Source organism: Bubalus bubalis, chromosome 12 (assembly GCF_019923935.1).
Source record: "Bubalus bubalis isolate 160015118507 breed Murrah chromosome 12, NDDB_SH_1, whole genome shotgun sequence".
Classification (NCBI taxonomy): Eukaryota; Metazoa; Chordata; class Mammalia; order Artiodactyla; family Bovidae; genus Bubalus; species Bubalus bubalis.
In genome coordinates this window covers 87,494,683-87,515,448 of record NC_059168.1, presented here as the reverse complement: position 1 = coordinate 87,515,448, position 20,766 = coordinate 87,494,683, and the positions used below count along the sequence as shown (strand labels likewise).

Here is a 20,766-nt window from a genome sequence, read left to right as displayed (position 1 = left end):
TTTACCTCCTCGACCAGAAAGAATAATTACCACCTACCTGCTCTTCAGGATGAAAGAATGTTTACAAAGCAGTTAGAACATCTCCCAGAGAAAGGCTAACTTAATATAGAGTGATGATTTTGTTACTAATGGTGAGATTCTCACCTTCAGATAGGCTATGAATTTTCTCTGCAGTAATGCAGGAGAAAGCAAAAAGCAAGGTTGCCCCCAGAACTGTAACAGGTGTGAAGTCAGGCTGGTGATAAAGTCAGCCCAGTCTCCTGTGTTCCTCGAAAGGTTTTCCAGGGCTGCTTCACTGTTACGACGGGGCCTTCTGAATACATTTGACTCAGTTCTAATCAGATGGATGAACCTAGAGCCTATTCTACACAATGAAGTCAGTCAGAAAGAGAAAGACAAATACTGTTTATTAATGCATATATATGGAATCTAGAAAGAGGGTACTGATGAGCCTGTTTGCAGGGCAGAGGTGGAGACGCAGACATAGAGAACAGACTTGTGAGCACCAGAGGGTGGAAGGAGAGGGTGGGATGAATTGAGAGAGTAGCATTGAAACATATACATTACCATGTGTAGAATTAGAGAGCCGCTGGAAATTTGCTGTATGGCGCAGGTGGCTCAAGTCCAGTGCTCTGTGACAAGCCAGGGGGTGGGCTGGGCTGGGAGGTGGGAGGGAGGTTCCAGAGGGAGGGTCCATAGGTATACAAATGACTGATTTATGCTGATGTTTGGCAGAAGCCAGGGCTTCCCCGGTGGCTCGGTGGTAAAGAATCTGCCTGCAATGCAGACACCTGGGTTTGATCCCTGGGTCGGGAAGATCCCCTGGAGGAGGGCACGGCAGCTCACTCACTGCGGTCCTCTTTCCAGGAGAATCTCATGGACTGAGGAGCCTGGCAGGCTACAGTCCATAAGGTCGCAGAGAGTCGGACATGGCTGACTGAGCAGAAGCCAACACGATATTGTAAAGCAGTGTTCCTCCAATTAAAAATAATTTTTAAGATAAGTGGCTTTTTAGTGAAGGGCTGCGTGAAAGGACAGATTTCCTGAAAGTTCAGTTGCAGGTATGTCATGTCCAGCTCTGTTTTCAGAGAAAGGCTCATGAAACACATACCCTCAGATCATAAACCTGCCCCAGGCCCAGGAGGGAGCTCCAGGGTGAGAGCTGACAGCGGCCCAGGGATTGAGGAATTTCACTTCACTCACATGGAAAGAGGAACCTAAAGTCCCACTGACCAACGTGTACGGAAGTAAAAAAAAAAAAAATTTTTTTTAACACATGATTGGAGTTAGAAGACATTAATAGCAACAGAGCAAAGAGCTAGTAAGGTTGTTGGGAAGAGTGTGGCTTTGTCCCTGTGATGCAGGCAAGGCCCAACAGGGAGGCCTGAGGCAGTAGATGCTGATTCTCCACGATAACAAAGCTCATCGGGTTTTGCTCAATGTGGAGCTCGCTTAAGCAGAGGCCCTCAGCCTCAATGATCCCGTAAACTTTCTCCTGTTTTCGTGTCTACTGAAAATGTCTTACATTCTTTCTCTTCTTAAAGCATTTTTAAAAATTGTAATAGAGTTAATTTACGACGTTGTGTTAGTTTCAGTGTGTAGCAGAGAGAGTCAGTTATACAGGAATATTCTTTTTCAGATTCTTTTCCTTTGTAGGTTATTATAAGACTCTGACTATAGTTCCCTGTACAGCCTGTTGTTCCTGTGTTTTATCTATAGTGTGTGTGTGTTAATTCCAAACTCCAAATGTGCCCCTGTCCCCGCTGTCTCCTCTGATAACCGTAAGTTTGCTTTCTATGTCTGTTTTCCATTTGTTTTCAAATGCCCTACAGTATTTATTCAGCGGAGGCATTGATTGTAATTTCATCTTTAGAGGAGGAAGGTTTACCGTTGTTTCAGTTCAGTTCAGTCGCTCAGTCGTGTCCTACTCTTTGTGACCCCATGGACTGCAGCACTCCCTGTCCACATCCCCAACTCTGTAATTTACTTAAATTCATGTCCATTGTGTCAGTGATGCCATCCAACCATCTCATCCTCTGTCGTCCCCTTCTCTTCCCACCTTCAATCTCTCCCAGCGTCAGGGTCTTTTTCAGTGAGTCAGTTCTTCATATCAGGTGGCCAAAGGATTGGAGTTTCAGCTTCAGCATCAGTCCTTCCAATGAATATTCAGGACTGATCTCCTTCAGAATGGACTGGTTGGATCTCCTTGCAGTCCAAGGGACTCTCAAAACTCTTCTCCAACACCACAGTTCAAAAGCATCAATTCTTCGGCACTCAGCTTTCTTTATAGTCCACCTCTCACATCCATACATGACTACTGGAAAAACCATAGCTTTGACTAGATAGACCTTTGTTGGCAAAGTAATGTTGTACAGTTGTCTAGGGCATAAATTAAGGAGCTGTGCTGAACTCTAGAGAAACCCCCCAGTGCCTGGTACCTGCTGTGTAGGAGTAACTGCCCTTGGACTGGTGTCAGACTGTCAGATTTCCATTTTCAAGGTCTGTTTTTTTTTTTTAATATCCTGACACTGTTTGCCCCGCTATTTGCTGGTCTCCACCTCTCTTAGTGCCTGCTTCCCCAGCACTGTGAGCTGGAGAACGCCATGACCGGCTGCTTAGGTTGTACACAGAGTAGGAGTCTGTGATGTCTGAGTGGGAGGGCTTGAAGGCTGGGGCTTCCCTAGGGGAACAGAGTTCTGGATGGACCTACTGACAGTCATGTTGGACACCTGGAAACCTCTGCTGTGAATGATTTTTGTCTGGCCTGATACATGCTTGGAAATTCTTTTCACTGAAGAAGACCCTTGAGAATGCCTTGGACAGCAAGGAGATCAAACCAGCCAATCCCCTGAATATTCACTGGAAGGAAACTGATGCTGAAGCTGAAGCTTCAATGCTTTGGCCACCTGATGCGAAGAGCTGACTCGTTGGAAAAGACCCTGGTTGATGGGAAAGATTGAAGACAGAAGAAGAGGGCAACAGAGGATGAGATGGTTGGATGGCATCACCGACTCAATGGACATGAGTTTGAGCAGACTCCGGGAGATGGGGAAGGACAGGGAAGCCTGGCGTGCTGCAGTCCGTGGTATTGTAGAGTTAGACACAACTGAATGACTGAACAAGGACACCACAAGACTTCAGCACTGCAAGCTGTTTCCTGTACTTACAGATCCCTGACCCAAATGAGAGCATGTCCTTAGTTGGACCATAACAACAAAAGCAGTGAGGCTACTTACTGTCAGAGCCTGTGTTTGGTTGCAGCACAGACACTACTGTGTATGCGTTGTACTTCGATTCTTTTTTTTTTTTTTTTTTTCCAGATAGTCAGGGCCACTTCATTGTAACTCAGAAGGTACACCGACTCCTCAAGGTCAGAGAGGGTGGGAAAAGCCCTGGAGGGGCGGGCCCAGGAGGAGAGCTCAGCTGAGAAGAGTGCACGAGTGCCTGTTGGGGCACCCAGTTCCCCGGGCAGGAAGCACTCACTGCTCCCATCAGGGCTACTTTTATTAGGATGCTGTGTGGGCCGACCCAGCCCTGTACGAATGCTGCGGAGGCCTGAGGTGCGACCTCGGAAGGCGTCGAGGTGACTCTCACGGCCTCGGGTGCTTGGGTTCTCGGTACAGGTGGGCGGGGGTTCTGGGGGCTATCCCAGGGTCCGTCCACATCCAGGCCCTTCGCCAAGTTCGTGAACACATCCGTTACCTTAAAAGTGAAAGTGTTCGTCGCTCAGTGTGTCCGACCCTTTGTGACCCCTTGACTGTAGACTGCCAGGCTCCTCTGACCATGGGATTTTCCAGGCCAAACATACTGGAGCAGGTTGCCATTTCTTTCTCCAGGGGATCTTCCTGACCCCAGGGATCAAACCCCTGTCTCCTGCATTGCAGGCAGATTCTCTACCCCTGGAGCTACCAGGGAAGCCCTCCTTTAAACCTAAAATTTGACAAGCTACATCAGTACTGGTAAATTCTGGTTTACAAAGCTCTTGGACATCATTTGTTTCATTTGCCATCCCCAGAGCCTCGTCTTGCCCTCAGAGAGCCCTCGCCTTGCACTCAAGTGGAGTCACCTGGAGCTACTTAGAAACGCAGGACCCCACCCCCGACCCCCAGGCCCTTGTCCGCTAGGCCTGCCGAACTCCATTTCCCCAGGGCACAAATCAGCCCATTCTAGTCTGAGAAGCTTCACCTGAGAGCAGGAATTCTCAAAGTATGGCCCGTGGACCAGCAGCAGCAGCATCTGCAACTAGTTAAAAGACACAGGCCCCACATACACCTACTGAATCGTGGTTCTCGAGCTTCACCCAGTGACAGCACCTGAACAGCTGCTAGAACACTCTCTGCTGGGCACCGTCTCCCAGAGTTCACCCTCCATTCGCATTTCTAATCAGTCCTGGTGACACTGAGCTTGGTGTCGGAACCAGCTGTGCTAAGGACAGCCCAGTGGACCACTTCCCATCTTCCCCCGGGGAGACTGAGGCCAGGATACCAGAGTGTACACTCGGCCGCGTGTCCACCCTCAAGTTCTCAGAGCTGATGCGTTGGAAAAGGTGCTTTCATTTTTGGTGATGGCTTAACTCAGCAGTTTTAACGTCACGTGGGTTTTAGAAGATGCTGTGGATTGATGAGTCCTGGGCTTTTCTGTGCCAGTCCCCGCGCCTCTCAGAGTTGACCACATGGCTGTAGGTGGGCTGGGGTGGGTCGTTTCATCATCTGCTCCCCAACGGAAGAGGGTCGCTGTTTTCTCTGCACTTAAAACCTGAAAGATCAAAGCGGAGTGACTGCCAGAGACGCAGCGCTAAAGGCAGAAACCGGGTCAGCTGTCTCCCCTCTTTCTTGTGTGAAAGTTGCCAGTGTTTTTGGCAGCTGCCTGGTTTTGATCTTTCAGTTTGCGTTAAACACTCAGGAACTGTGTGGGCTCCCCATCTCCCTTTTTAATTAAACAAACCATCAGAGTGACTCTGCTGCCAAGAACCAGGCCTGGGTGCGTGTGTTCATGAGGGCCCCATGTGAGAAAGCGAGCAAGACACTGTGTGGTGTGTGCACGTGTGTGCATGCGTGGTGGGCCTTCGACAATGTTTTCACCAGCCCCTGGGGAGAAATCACCACAAATGAAAGTGGCCTAGGTGGTTTTCCTTTGTCAGGTTTTCCTGTGTGTCTCTGAGGAACTGCTCTATGGACTGGAAATAGGGAACCCCGACGTAGACGGCACATCATGGAGGGTGGGCACCTCCAGGGGGAGCAGGCGTTCGGCCTTCCAACCCAGGAATGGAACCCAGATGTCCTGCATCACAGGCGGATTCGTTACCATCTGAGCTACCAGGGAAGGAGGCCCTTTGTAAGATCTGTAGCAGCTCCCAGATTGGGAAGAACTCAGAAACCTGTGGATAAGCCAGGTGATGGAAAACTGTTTCACAGGAATAGGAGGGAGCCACTGATGCAATGATGGCTCTCAAAGCAAGGATGAAAAAAGCCGGCAGAAAGCAGTGCACGGTGTAGGATTTCACGTATGTGAAGCCCTGGAAAATGCAGGTTACTCTGTGAAGACAGAAGCAGATCAGCTGTTGCCTGGAGACTGGAGATGGAGGAATGAGCAGCTGGGAGGTAGGGATTGCAGAAAGGCCCCGGGGGTGACGGGTGCATTCACTATCTGGATTTGGGCAGTGGTTTTCTGGGTGCGTGTACGCATCATAACACCCACACTAATGTGGGCAGATTATTGTACTGAGACATCAGTTACACCTCAGAGCTGCTTAACGTTTTCTTGAGGTTGCTCATGTAAAGCACTGCTGTCCACCAGAACCGTGTGTCGATGGACATGGTCTGCATCTGCCCTATCCAGTATCAGAAGCCACTCACCACCCTTGGCTCTTGTGCACCTGAAACATGCTAGCACAGCTGAGGAACTCAGTTTCTAACTTGATTCAGTTTTAAGCCACTTCACTTTGGATGGGCCTGTGTAGCTAGTGTCTTTTGTAATGGACTGCACAGGTGTAAAGCCTTTCCTACTACTGTAACACACCCTGCAGCGCACACACATGCATGCACACACACACGCACTCTCTCCCTCTCTCCCTGCCCCGGGTCTCAGGCTCCAGCTCCTGGAGAAGACTTCGCAGCTCCAGGCAGGTGCAGCCTGTTTCCTCCGTGCATGTCCTTGGCTCATGCCAAAGCCTCTGCTAGGAATGCCCTTGTTCGAAGCGGTGAGGTCTGAGGTCTTTGAGCTCTCTGCCCTTCCACACAGAGGTGTGCATGTGTGAACAGATTTTTGCCCTTCTTGAAGTCTTGACTTTACCTCCTTAACTCTGTGATTTCCAGTAGTCATGTATGGATGTGAGAGTTGGACTAAAAAGAAAGATAAGCACCAAAGAATTGATGCTTTTGAACTGTGGTGTTGGAGAGGACTCTTGAGAGTCCCTTGAACTGCAAGGAGATCCACCCAGTCCCTCCTAAAGGAAGTCAGTCCTGAATATCCATTGGAAGGACTGATGTTGAAGCTGAAGCTCCAATCCTTTGGCCACCTGATGCAAAGAACTGACTCATTGGAAAAGACCCTGATACTAGGAAAGATAGAAGGCAGGAGAAGAAAGGGATGGCAGAGGATGAGATGGTTGGATGGCATCACCAACTCAATGGACATGAGTTTGAGTAAACCCTGGGAGTTGGTGATGGACAGGGAGGCCTGGCGTGCTGCAATCCATATGGTCGCAAAGAGTTGGACACGACTGAGCAACTGAACTGAACTCTGTGATTGAGCAGCATTTGCTCAAGTTAAAAAGGAAACAAAACCCCGCAGATCCCAGTGTCGTCATTTCAGTCTCTGCTGTCATAGATTAGGCATATTAAAATAAGCTTACGTGACACAGCTGCATTTCAGGTAAGGCACTTTAGCCATGTTTTATATATGGCCTTTTAAGGAAACACTTGATTGTCCGTGAAGAGTTGGCCACTATGAAGGGTTTTTGAGGAGAGCCCGTAAAAGACCTGTTCTTTTCTAGACTCAAAAGCCAAGAAGATTCTGCCCAGCAGCTTTTCTGTCCTGAGTCTTCTTGTTGTTCGTTGTTCAGCTGCTAAGTCATTTGGACTCTTTGCAACCCCATGACCTGCAGCACACCAGGCTTACCTGTCCTTCACCATCTCCTGGAGCTTGCTCAGACTCATGGCCATAGAGTTGATGATGCCATCCAACCATCTCATCCTCTGTCATCCCTTTCTCCTCCTGCCCTCAGTCTTGCCCAGCATCAAGTTCTTTTCCAATGAGTCAGTTCTTTGCATCAGGTGGCCAAAGTATTGGAGTTTCAGCTTCAGCATCAGTCCTTCCGGGGGTATTCAGGATTGATCTCCTTTAGGATGGACTGGTTGGATCTCCTTGCAGTCCAAGGCTCTTCTCTTTGCTGCTCCTGAGAATAGTGCGCTGAGATGTGAGAATCCTTTCTAGCTTCAGGCTTCTGGGCGGATCCCCAGGGTAGTGCAGGTGTACTCGCTGCCCGAGTTGGGAAGGGGAATGCTTGTGGGGTCCTGGGGGTCAGGCTGGGACCAGGGGCGGAGCTTTGCCTGGCTCAGCAGCTGCTGGTGACCAGTGATGAGCTGAAGGAGCAGCTGAGACCTTGCCCCTGTGTCAGGGGAAGTGTTGGGGCAGGAGCGGATTTTAGAGTATGAAAGTGGCAAAGCTAGGGTCGAGTAATTTTGAGACCAAAACATAATAATTAGGAAGAAGCCATGTGGAAAGATGGCTGCTGTCTGGCTGTATTCCCCCACTGCCCCCATCTCCTTATCTGTCTCTGCTGATCAGCTGTGACATTACCGAGGCCGCCCTTGGTCTCTGATAGCCTGTCTGCCTGTCTTTCCATGGCTGACTCATTCTTCTCCTTCTGAGATTACAGACATTTGATCACTTATCAATTCTTCTTGTCAAGACATATCCAAGTGAACCCAGGAAAAGGGAAGACAGAGAAGGGGAGGACTGTTAAAGATTGCCTGTGTGCTCTCGGTGTTGGATCCGTACTTACTAGCAGCGATTAAGAGTCATAATTTGTACTCAGATCGAGCTTGGTGTTTCAGAAAAGCCATTTTACTTGTTAAAACTAAGTCAGAAAAGTCAGAGGATAAGAGAAAGCCCAATGCTTGCTCGGTGCTAAGGAAAATATTCGCATTGGGTCGCCCAGGGGTAGTTTTAATTCTTCCCATAGATCATAACGGTTGCATTGCTGGTCAGTTGAGGCTGGACCCATTGAGCACGACGTATGTGCAGTGAGCCCTTGGCTGTGGTTTTCACCTCTCGTGGCCGGAATGGGGATGGTTTGTTCAGCTGTGGACCTGAGACTGCGGGACAGCTCTGGTACAGGCTGTCGGAGGGAGGCCCGGAGCTGGTCCTTCCTGTCCCAGACAGGACACCTGGGCTCCGCACACGGTTCAGGGCTCAGGCGGAGACCTGGACCAGTCATTTCCTGGACGCTCACGCTGAGTCATTGTGTGTTCAGGTTGCGTATGAGAGCAGGTAGACGCAAAGGGCAGGCAGAGGCTGGGGCTGGGAGTGCGGGTGGGGTGCTTTGCTTGTGGCAGCTCTGCATATGTTCATAACAGTTTCTTCTTTAAAAAAGGAAAAGCAGCTTTATGAGCTGTATTGTATATCATGAAATTCACCCGTCCCATTTCTACAAGTCAGAGATTTCTAGTAGCTTTACCAAGTGTGCAGCCGCAACCTCGAATCAATTTGGGGACATTTCCTCACCCCCGCCCCCCCATTGTAAGGTCCTTCCCGTCCCCTCATAGTTAATCCCCATTTCCACCCCCAGCCCCAGGCAACTACTGATCTACTTTCCATCTCTTTTGTAGTAATTTTGCTACTTATGTTCTAATTAGAGAAGTAATAGCTTCTTATTTTAGATCACTTAAGAAACCCCAGAAAGAGAAGTGGCTGGAATGAGGGCCGGAACCCCCTTGGTGGGATCCTCTCCGGGCTGCTCTTTCTAGCTCTTACCTTCCGCTGCCCCCTCCTCCCACCTGGCCGAGGTGCTTCCCTTCTGCTCGGGTCCTGTGCTGGGATGCCCTCCACCCGCTCCCACAGCAGAGTCCTTCCCGTTTTTGAAGGTCCATCCCATGTAATCCCCCATCAGCAAAAGATTTCCCTGGTGTTCAAACTGAAAGCGATTCTCTCTTCTGAGCAATTCCGTGGTGTTCTATTTATGGCTCATAGGGTTTCCGTGTGGCACATACATGCTTCATCTTCCTTACTAAACGGTGAGTCATGAGGACCGAGCTTCTGTCTAATGTGTCTTTGTCGCCCAAGCCCTCTCACCTGCTCCATCTCCCATTGCTCCCTGAGTGCCCGTGGGCCTCCTCCATCACTGTCGTCACGGCTGTGATGGCTGTTGCGTGTCACGCCCCCCTTGTCCCCAGCGTCCAGTGTGAAAGCGGGCCCTGTGTTTGCACGTTCTTAGGTTTTTACTCTAAATGTTTAATTCTTGGATGCTGAAGCCAAGTTTACCTCTTCTCACCTAATACCTGTCCTCACTACCTGACTTCTTATTTCAATTAAAAAATAATAATAAATAGTAATAAAGTCTTCTCTTTTTTTGCCACACCACACAGCTTGTGAGATTTTAGTTCCCTGACCAGGGGTTGAACCCAGGCCCTCTGCAGTGGTAGTGCGGAGTTCTAACCACTGCACTGCCAGGGAACTCCTGATAACAGTCTTAAAATAGACACGTAAACAAATTTTGGGTGCTGTTCTTCTTCCCTGCTCTGCAGAACCTTGTTTTTCTCTCGTTCATGCATGCACTCACACGTAATGCACCTCTCGTAGAAACACACTAGAGTTCTTCCTAGAAACACAAGTTTTAATCAGCAGGCACCTTATTCTTTTTTCCCCCAACCCACCGTGTATCTGTTTGTTCCAGTATCTTTAGTTCAGCCTCCTGCCCTAAGCGGTTCTGACACCCCCTCCTCAGTCCATTCCTGCTGCCCCTGGTCTTACACTGGCCTCGTCCAGGCAGCACTCAGGACTGACCTGTCCAACTCCAGCCAGGACTCTGCAGTCCAGTGGACGAAGGGGCAGAGTTGAGGCTTAGGAACTGGAACAGTCATGTTTTTTCCAAGCCCAAGTCAGCCTACCTGACTGCTCAGAACCACTAGTATCTGTACAGAGTCCAGCGTGTTGCATGTCGTGTGTCTTACACTTTCGTTTAATTCTTGGTGTCTACATATTTATGAAGACTCTTGAGAGTCCCTTTGACTACAAGGAGATCAAACCAGTCAACCCTAAAAAATATCAACCCTGAATGTTCATTGGAAGGACTGATGCTGAAGCTGAAACTCCAATCCTTTGGGCACCTGATTTGAGGAGCTGACTCATTGGAAAAGACCCTGATGCTGGGAAAGATTGAAGGCAGGAGGAAGAGAGCAGCAGAGGATGAGATGGTTGGATGGCATCACTGACTTGATGGACGTGAGTTTGAGTAGGCTCCGGGAGTTGATGATGGACAGGCAAGCCTGGTGTGCTGCAGTCCATGGGGTCGCAAAGAGTTGGACACGGCTTAACGACTGAACAACAACAACATATTTATTCTTCCTCTGAGATGGCAAACATTGATTTGTTCATTTGTAGCCAGCTTTCTGCTGTCTGTAAAATAGGTGCTCAATAAATACATGGTGAGTGAGTTAACGAATTCCCACATTCATAATGTGATGTTTAAAGCTATTAATGTATCTCTAGATTCTGTCTCATTGTTGTTCAGTTCACTCACTCAGTTGTGTCCGACTCTTTGTCACCCCATGGACTGCAGCACGCCAGGCTTCCATGTCCTTCATCTCCCAGAGCTTGTTCAAACTCATGTCCATTGAGGCACTGATGCCATCCAACCATCTTATCCTCTGTTGTCTCCTCCTGCCTTCAGTCTTTCCCAGCATCAGGGCCTTTTCCAATGAGTCAGTCAGCTCTTCACATCAGCTGGCCAAAGTATTGGAGCTTCAGTAACAGTCCTTCCAATGAATATTCAGGGTTGATTTCCTTTAGGATTGACTGGTTGGATCTCCTTGCAGTCCAAGGGACTCTCAAAACTCTTCTCCAACACCACAGTTCAAAAGCATCAATTCTTCAGTGTTCAGCCTTCTTTATGGTCCACCTCTCACATCCATACATGACTACTGGGAAAACCATAGCTTTGACTAGATGGACCTTTGTCGGCAAAGTGATGACTCTGTTTTTTAACATGCTGTCTAGGTTTGTCATAGCTTTTCTTCAAAAGAGCAAGCATCTTTCAATTTCATGGCTGCAGTCACCATCTGCAGTGATTTTGGAGCCCAAGAAAATTAAGTCTGTCACTGTTTTCATTATTTACCCATCTATTTGCAATGAAGTGATGAGACCAGGTGCCAGGATCTTAGTTTTTTGAATGTTGAGTTTTAAGCCAGCTTTTTCACTCACCTCTTTCACCTTTATCAAGAGGCTCTTTAGTTCCTTTTTGCTTTCTGCTGTAAGGGTGGTGTCATCTGCATATCTGAGGTTATTGATATTTCTCCTGGCAATCTTGATTCCAGCTTGTACTTCAACCAGCCCGGCATTTTGCTTGATGTACTCTGCATATAAGTTAAATAAGCAGGGCTACAATATACAGCCTTGACGTACTCCTTTCCCAATTTTGAACCAGTCCATTGTGTCCTTGACCTGCATACAAGTTTCTCAGGCGGCAGGTAAGGTGATTTTGTATTCCCATCTCTTTAAGAATTTTCCACAATTTGTTTTTCCTACGCTAAAGTCAAAGGCTTTAGTGTAGTCAGTGAAGCAGAAGTAGATGAGTGCAATGGAGAACAGAAAAGCTTGAAGCCGCCCCTTAGGATTTGTGTCATGTGTGAGCTTGATAAGACGAATGCAGGGTGGAACCTGTTAAGTCCCTTAAGATATTTTTAAAAATGAAAATCCTGGGTATTTCCTCCTGGGTATTTCCTCTGTGGTCCAGTGGTTAAGAATCTGCCTTCCAGTGCAGGGGATAGTGGTTCAATCCCTGGTCTGGGAACTAAGATCCCACATGCCACAGGGCAACTAAGCCCAAGTGCCACAACTAAATCCTGACATAGCCAAAAATAATAATTTTTTTTAAAAAAGAATATATGGGAGGATCAGTGTGGGGTTGGGCATTGCTTCCTGCTGAGCAGTTGGGATGTTAATGAAAATGATGGCAACTGAGTCATCCTCATGGATGGGCAGGTTTTGGGCATCAGGGGCACAGGGAAGACCATGAGCTCAGGATGGAGCATATCATCCATGAACTTAGACTCCGGGGAGCAGGAAATGAGAAAGACGTCTGTTCAGCTAGACATGGGAATGAAATGTGGCAAATGAGGTTGGACTATGAGGGTCGAGATGCAGAAATAGGTTTGGTTTTTATCAGGGACACATCAGAGAAACCAGACAGCTGCAAGGAAGGGGTTGGGGTGGGAGGGGGAAGTGATGCCTCAAGTCCAGAAAAGGGGCAGGGGGGTGAGAAGGCAGAGGGAGCGCGTGGACGGGTAGCAGCTGGAGAGGCCGGAGCCCCAGGAGGCAGGCTGAGTGCCGAGCTGGCGGGTGGAGACGTGGGACACGTGTGGGGAAACCCAGGCGTGAGTCACCTGCATGGCCTCACCTTAGACTCAGGTTTTCAGTATTTAAATCCGAACTCTTCAGGCTGATCCTGGCAAGTCATTGCTGAGGGCGTTGTGCCTCTGCTGGTGTGTGCCTAGTCGAGCTGTGGAAGCCTCAGACAACAGTTACCCCAGAAGGCATTTCGGAGATGACAGTCATGACTTGACCATTTATCTGGCAGGTGAGGTGGCTGGTGCAGGCATGGTTACACGCCTTGCTAGTAGTAGTTTTCAGGTAAATTTCTTCCTCCGTTTTGAAAGTTCACGTGCTGAATAGTGCATGGAAGTCAGATCCCACGTGGCTGTAAAAGTTGTGACGGTGGTTGGCCTTCCAGCCCAAGGTAATTCTACTAAAAGTGAAATTTTCCTTTGTCGGGTTGTAAGAAGGAAGGGTCTTACACAAGGCTCCTCTCTCCGTTGCCGGTCCCGTAATTTCGGTGCAGGTCTCTGAAGTGACACAGGCACCCGCCGCAGCGGGCCGCGTGGCAGCTGTGCAGACTTGGGGAGCGTGTGCGGGGGAAGGTGAGGACGGAGGGCCTCAGCTTTCTTTTCCCTGGGGCGGGACTCTCCTCGGGTTGAGAACCCAGGGACTCTGCGCCTTGAGCTTTCTTGCTCACTGAAGCTTGGTGTCTTCAAGTTGGCTCACAGCTGAGTGGCCAGTGGGGTCAGGCCCCGAGTGTGTCAGGAGGCTTTGGTTCTCCTCGATTTAATCCATAGTGACAACTTGCTAAGCCACCATTTCTTGCCTTCTTGCTTCAGGGGGAAGAACAGGGGACCTCGAGACTACTTGTCCCTCCTTTTCTCGCTTACCTGCTTTCTCCAGCCGCCCCCCACCCCCTCGGTGCTGTTCCCTCTCACTCTCTCACACACGTTCTCTTTTAGTTTCCTTTGTTGGGGGCCGTGCTGTGGAGACTGGGGGGGGCTGTGGACCTCCAGAACTGACCAGAGCCACAGCCCCAGGCCATGGATAACAGCTGTGAGAGGAGGAAGTGTTGGGGGTTCCCGTTCCTGGATCTTTAAAGTGCTTCTGTCGTTGATTTTTTTCCTTCATTGTAATGGTTATCTTTCCACAGACTTCATAGCCCAGTAATAGGTTAATATTTTGTGAAATATAAACAGATATAGATGTTTCACTGTTAGGTTTTCATTCATAAGATGACATCGTTACAGAGAATGTTAAGGATGATGGGGTTTTAGGAAAAGTTTATTATCACGTGTTCTCTTAACCTCCTTACTGTCCTTGCTTTAGATTAAAAAGGAAATGGAATAAGAATATTTTTCTGTTGTTTTTTTTTTGTCTTTTAGATTCAGAACATGAACAACATAATCTCCTTCCCTCTGGACAGTTTGCTGAAGGGGGACCTGAAAGGAGTGAAAGGGGTATGACCTGCGGAGGCCTGTCTGGGGGTGGTGGTCTAAGGACAGCATTGTGGTCTTGCTGGCCTGTCCGGGCAGATACCCCTCAGGCCTTCCTAAAATGGCGGGACAGCTCTGTGCCACCTCGGGCTCCCTTGACTGGCCGCCTTGGCACCACCATTCACCCCTAACAGTGGTGACCCGTGGCTTTCTCAGTTGTCCCGCTGGTGCTTGAGATGTGGGAGGGAAAGCAACAGGAAACTATGAACAGCTATGGGCTCGGCTGGCGGAGCAGGGAAGCCTGTGTGCAGTGCAGTTTTCCAGCTAGTCTGGCCCTGACTAGCCCCTGTAACAGGCCCCTTGCAGGGACGTGGTCTCCCCACTGGGAGATCAGCACCAGCAAGGCCTGAGCCACCTTCATTTTTCTATCCTGCAAAGGGCACCCATTGTTGAGGCCTCATCAGCCTCCCACAAACCCTCGAGTCGTGATCTGTGTCCTGAGCACGTGTGTGTAGGGCTCGAGTGCCGTGTGGGGCCAGGTGCTGAGCAGAAAGTCACTCGTGCATATCTCTGGCACAGACAGGTGTGTGATACAAAAGGGAGACGACCATGTCCCAGTCCTTAGGAGGCCGAGCTCTCTGATCCCCAGCAGCCTCCGCAAGGCCAACCTGGCCGACCCAGGGTCTCTGCAGAGGCAGACTGTGCACGGAGAGCTGTCGGGGCAGGGAGTCTGGCCGGGTGAGCCGTTAGGAGTGAAGACACTGAGGAATGTTACTCATCGTCCCCTGGGGCCCCGAAGAACTTGTCAGGGGAGGTAGGCAGTAAAACGAGAGGGTGGAGTGCACAGGGCAAGTCGTGCCCCGGGGCCTGCAAGTCCGGCCTGTCTGCAGCAGCCAGATGCAGTCCTGCCCCGTGGCCTGAGCTGGCGGGAGTGGAGGTGAAGCTGATGGGGTGGACTGTCCCCCTTCCTACAGGCTCTAGGTGCCAGGCTGTGGAGCTTGGGCCTTGTCAGAAGGCTGGAGAAGAGCCAGAAAGAATTAGAAATCCCCGCAACAAAAGGGTTTTCTCTTCCAAAAGAGCCCTGTTAAAGGGAGCATATATAGGTGGGAACAACTTGATGGAATTTTTGGTGGCCCAGTACATTTTTAAGTCAGGTTTCATCAGAGAATGTGAATCAGAATTGATCCTCTCGTAGCTCACGTGGTAGAGAATCCACCTGCAATGTGGGAGACCCAGGTTCGATTCCTGGGTTGGGAAGATCCCTCTGGAGAAGGAAATGGCGACCCACTCCAGTATTCTTGCCTGGAGAATCCCATGGACAGAGGAGCCTGGCGGGCTACACAGTCCATGGGGTCACAAGAGTCCAACACAACTGAACGCCTAAACCATCAGGTCACAGGAGACAGTAAATGGCTTTTATATTCTTGTTTTGGGACCCACATCAGGGGTACGTGTGTTGAGATTCCTGTATTAATTAAAAAAAAAAAAAGCCAGAGTCCTTTTATTTCAGAGGGATAAATACTTACAGATTAAATGTTATGTCTGTCTGGGTTTAATTTCAGAATGATTCTAGGGCAGAGGGCAGGGTCTAGGTGAAACAAGACGTGCTGAGTTGATAACTCATTGTAACTAGCCAACTGGCACATTATATTCCCTCCTCTTCTGTGTGCATTTTGTATATTCTATAATAAAAATTTCTTAGAAAAGAAATGCCACCACTAGTCTAGTTAAAAAGCCTGTACTTAGAGCTTAGGCTCTTTATTTTTCATGGGATCACATATGTCATTTATCACAGAGATTAATACTCCTTTCAGGGCTAGTCTTGGGAGACGTTAAGTTTATCTTGCCCAGAAGTTCATGATTAGTCCAGGGGTTTAATTTATGCCTCTCTGTTTACAGGATTTGAAGAAGCCTTTTGATAAAGCTTGGAAGGACTATGAAACAAAAATGTGAGTGTTTTCATTTAAAAAAAATAAGCGTGGGTAACTTGAGGCTTTAAGATCGCTCTTTTATTGCTTAAAGGTGTTGTCTGAATGAACCTTAATCCAGGAAAGAATTCACCCAGAACTGTGTTGCCCTGTTCTGCTGTGATTCTAGATATTTCCTTCCATGCCAGGTGTCTGCCTTCCTGATGTTAACCTCTTCAGACAGGCTTTTTCTTGTCCCTCCTCTTCTGTCTGTCCTATGACCGCCTGATTGTTGTTTTCAGGAATGTTAATTGACTGCTGCTGGTTGACTTTAGGCAGCTGTTGTAACATTTCTGATCAGTTTCTCGATTCCTGGAGTGGAGAGGATCGAGCTAGCTAGAACTGGGTGAGCAATGGTGGGGATAATAGTTTCAGTTATTTTAAATACCTGAGAAGTAGAAAATATGTTTTAATGCCTCATGTTTACTTTGTAATGGCTGTGCATTGGGTAATAGAGTTTTCTCAGTGGAAATAGAAACTTTTATATGAAGCCATCTGGGAAAGTGGGAAGTGTTCAGAAGAAAGCCTTTTCAGATATCGCAGTTGTTGGTCAGTCGCTAAGTCAGGTCCAACTCTTGGTGACCCCATGGACTGCAGCACGCCAGGCTCCCCGGTCGTTCACTATCTCCTGGAATTTGCTCAGATTCACATCCATTGAGTTGGTGATACCATCTAGTCATCTCATCCTCTGCTGCTCCATTCTCCTTTTGCCTAATTTAATCTTTCCCAGTGAATCAGTCTTTTCCAAACAGGTGGCCAAAGTGTTGGAGCTTCACCATCAGTCCTTCCAGTGAACATTCAGGGTTAATTTCCTTTAGGTTTGACTGGTTTGATCTCCTTGCAGTCCAAGGGATTCTCAAGAGTTTTCTCCAGCCCTACAGTTTGAAAGCATCTATTCTTCGGTGCTCAGCCTTCCTTATGGTCCAATTCTCACATCCATACATGACTATCAGAAAAACCATAGCTTTGACTATACGGACCTTTGTCAGCAAAATGATGTCTCTGCTTTTTAATACGCCATCTAGGTTTGTCATAGTTTTCCTTCCAAGGAGCAAATGTCTTGTAATATCATGACTTGCAGTCACTATCAGCAGTGATTTTGGAACTTAAGAAAATAAAATCTGTCACTGCTTCCACCCTTTCCCCTTCTATTCCATGAAGTGATGGGACTGGATGCCATGATCTTAGTTTCTTGAATGTTGAATTTCAGGCCAGCTTTTTCACTCTCCTTTTTCATCCTCATAAAGAGACTCCTTAGTGCCTCTTCATTTTCAGCTATAAAGGTGGTATCATCTGTATATCTGAGGTTGTTGGTATTTCTCCTGGCAATCAGATGTAGCTACATGTAGGTAATTGGGTTTGTTTGTTTTTACCAGCCCCAGGCATCTGTTCAGAGGTGGAGGATCACAAAGCTCACACCAAGCAATACCAAATCGTTGGTGCTCATCCTGTCCTAGAAATCTAAAGTTCTGTACTCCAGATTCTGGAGTTTTTCTAATGGTGCACATTCACATATTAACACAGATTATTAAACCAGAATGCTTTGAAGGTTGGCTCAACCCAGAGAGGCTCCAAACTCACTATGCTTGGGCTGTTAGCATCCTGCATCCATGTGCCAATTCAGTTCAGTAAATAAGAAGGGGATCCAAATTCCTGCTTTATAGATCGGACACCAGGCCTCGGGATTTGCTCTGGTCAGTCACAAGGGACAGTTGAGCCAAGGGCAGGATGTGGGTTTGCCCACTTCCATTCAGCTGCTGTCGCTGCCAGACTCAACGGCCGTTAGAGAAAATGCTTCTGTGCATTTCTGAACCCGGGATGTGAGGGGGTCTCTGAGCAGGATTGCTGGAGAGAGTCTTCTGGTTCTGAAAGCGAAAGGTTTGAAAGAAGAATGAGATCAAATTCTATAAAATCAAGACACACATAGATATGGTGAGGACTCACAAAATCCCAGAATTGGAGGACAAATGAGCACCACCCTTTAAAACTCAGAGTAATTGTGGTGCTGGAGAAGGCTCTTGAGAGTCCCTTGGACTCCAAGGAGATCAAACCAGTCAATCTTAAATATTCAACCCTGAATATTCATTGGAAGGACTGACGTTGACGCTCCAATCCTTTGTCCACCTGATGCAAAGAGCTGACTCATTGAAAAGACCTTGATATGCTGGGAAGGACTTTCCAGGAGGGCAAGGAGGAGAAGGGGACCACAGAGGACAAGAAGATTGGATAACCTCATTGACATCATCATGAGTTTGAGCAAACTCCAGGAGATAGTGGAGGACAGGGAAGCCTGGTGCACCGCAGTCCATGGGGTCGTAAAGACCTAGCAACTGAAAAATAACAACAATCCTGGGATAAATTTAAAAATTCACTCTACCCACTTACATGTGAGATTAGATTATCCTGAGAGGCCCTGTGATGTGTAACAAATAGCTTTAAGACATCTTTAAAATTCCTGGCCTGCAGTTCCATACCTGACCATTTTGAGAGTAACCGACGTCTGGACTGGATCTCAGGCCCTTGGCAGTAGCCGAGGCGTCAGGGGCGCCTCGGGGCTGTGTAATTGTCCTGTGACCTCAGGGGCCTCCGGTCACACTCCCTCCTGGGGCAAGAGTTGCTGCAGCAACATCTCTACCAGGTGGTCACCTGCTACTCACCCATTCAAGTCAGTGACTGTCTACTGCACGCCTAGTGCTGTGCCTCAAATAAAAAACAAGAATTAGAAGCTCGTTTCTTGCCTCTTCTTAAATACCCCCTCCCCAAACGATGGGGACTCTGGACCCAGAGGAACCCATTTCATGTTGAACACTTTCTGAGGAGTGCTGCTTGTGTGGTGTTGGTGTCCGCCTTGGGTGCCGTGCAGAGTCTCTGCCCTTCTCTTGGTGGTAGCCTTGACATTTCTGAGTGCTTTCTGTGGCTTTTGTTTAGTTTCCTTTTTCTCCTGAATAAAAGTCTAATTAGTATTTCAAGCCCTTCCTAACTGATGTGACTTGTAGTTATCCAGGTCCCCCGTCTCAGGACACACTCCAGAGAGGGGTCAGCTGGTACCCTTTACTGCACGCTGGACTCAGGAGCACAGTCGAGCAGGAGATAAAGACAGAGGGGAATAAAGCTTAAAAATGGAAAAGGTCATCTGTTTCCTTCTGTGACTGTGAAAGTGTTAGAGCTCAGTTGTATCCAACTCTTCGCAGTCCCATGGACTATACCCCCCCACCGCCCCAGGCTCCTTTCTCCATGGAATTCTCCAGACAGAAATACTGGAGTGGGTTGTCAATTTCCTTCTCCAGGGCATCTTTCTGACCCAGGGATTGAACCCAGGTCTCCTGCATGGCAGGCAGATTCTTTACCATCTCAGCCACCAGAGAAGTCCTCTGTGACCTTGAGCACTGTCCTGGTGGAGTTGCTTTGGAAGCATTTGCTGAGTTCAGTACTCAACAGAAAGGGCCAAGATGGATATTTCTGGGGACAATTCGCATCTTTTCTTCCCAGTGAGTTCAAGTCCATCCCGTGCCAAGGCATCTCGGGGAGCACTTTTGTCCAGGGTGGGCGTTAGGATCGCAGAGAGGACTCCCCAGTCTAGAGGTGTCTTGACTGATTCTCTCGCTTTTCCACATGTTAGAACCAAGATAGAAAAGGAGAAGAAGGAACACGCCAAGCTCCACGGGATGATCCGCACGGAGATCAGCGGGGCTGAGATCGCGGAGGAGATGGAGAAGGAGCGGCGCTACTTCCAGCTGCAGATGTGCGAGGTGGGCGTGCGAGGTGGGCGTGCGAGGTGGGCGGGCAGCGCCCACCAGAGGCCTCGGGGCCAGCGCCGAGGGGCGGTGGATGCTGTTGTCCACTTTCTGCCCCTCAGGGAGCCTTAGGCTCCTGGAGTGTGGGATTAGATTAATCTGACATCAAGATTTATTAGAGGTAGGGAAAGACTCATTTGAAAGATGGAGGAGGAAATGGCAACCCAGTCTAGTATCCTTGCCTGGGAAATCCCGTGGACAGAGGAGCCTGGTGGGCTACAGTCCATGGGATCACAAAAGAGTTGGACATGACTTACGAATAGAACTTGCAAGAAGGTTCTTTCTGCCTCACGCAGATCCTCCTGGAAACACCTCTTCTCCGCTTTAAGTCAGCTAGAATACCCCCTTAAAGTGAAGTTGCTCAGTTGTGTCCGACTCTTTGTGACCCCAAGGACTGTAGCCTACCAGGCTCCTCCGTCCATGGAATTTTCCAGGCAAGATTACTGGAATGGGTTGCTGTTTCCTTCTCCAGGGGATCTTCCCAACCTAGGGATCGAACCTGGGTCTCCCGCATTGCAGGCAGATGCTTTACTATCTGAGCCACCAGGGAAGCCAGAATACCCCCTTAGGTGCTTTTAAGGAGGTACCGGGGTGGTGAGACCCCCTCCCCCCACAGCTGTGGTCCCCTCTGTGAGACTGAGGGTCTGTTTCCAGAAGCCCCTGCCTCTGCAAGTGTCCGCCCCCAACCCTGGGCTCCACCTGCTCGGGGTAAGGATGCTCCCAAGGCCTGAAGTCCTCTGTCCGCTCCACCTGCAGCCTGAGTCCTTGCCTCTGGGAAGGGAAAATGGCAGGACCGACACTCAGAACTTTCCTTTGCTGGAGGCTCAGGGGTGGAAAGTCCCCAAGACCAGCCATGCAAGCCTTTGCTTCCAGCCTGTTTTTCATGCCTTGCTTGGAGGTCTGTTGGTCGAAACAGCTCCTGAAAACAGTTCCCCCTCGCCCGAGGGCTCATGCCTCCAGGCAGTGCCAGTGGAGTATCCATGCTTGGTGGTGTTTGTGTTCCCCCACAGCAGTACAGACGTACGTTTTGAGTGT

The 20,766-nt window shown here is 48.8% G+C and overlaps 1 protein-coding gene across 11 annotated transcripts in view; it reads left to right on the top strand.

Annotated features, from left to right (window-relative positions):
- ASAP2 (ArfGAP with SH3 domain, ankyrin repeat and PH domain 2) overlaps window positions 1-20,766 on the top strand; it is a 158,284-nt gene that overhangs the window by 70,197 nt on the left and 67,321 nt on the right. For 5 of the 11 annotated variants that reach the window (XM_025261575.3, XM_025261573.3, XM_044926268.2 and 2 more), the window contains exons 4-6: window positions 13,920-13,994; window positions 15,870-15,919; window positions 19,557-19,686. In XM_025261575.3, the coding sequence (XP_025117360.1) occupies window positions 13,920-13,994; window positions 15,870-15,919; window positions 19,557-19,686 (255 nt within the window). The other 6 variants (XM_044926270.2, XM_044926271.2, XM_044926274.2 and 3 more) reach the window with 6 other exon arrangements.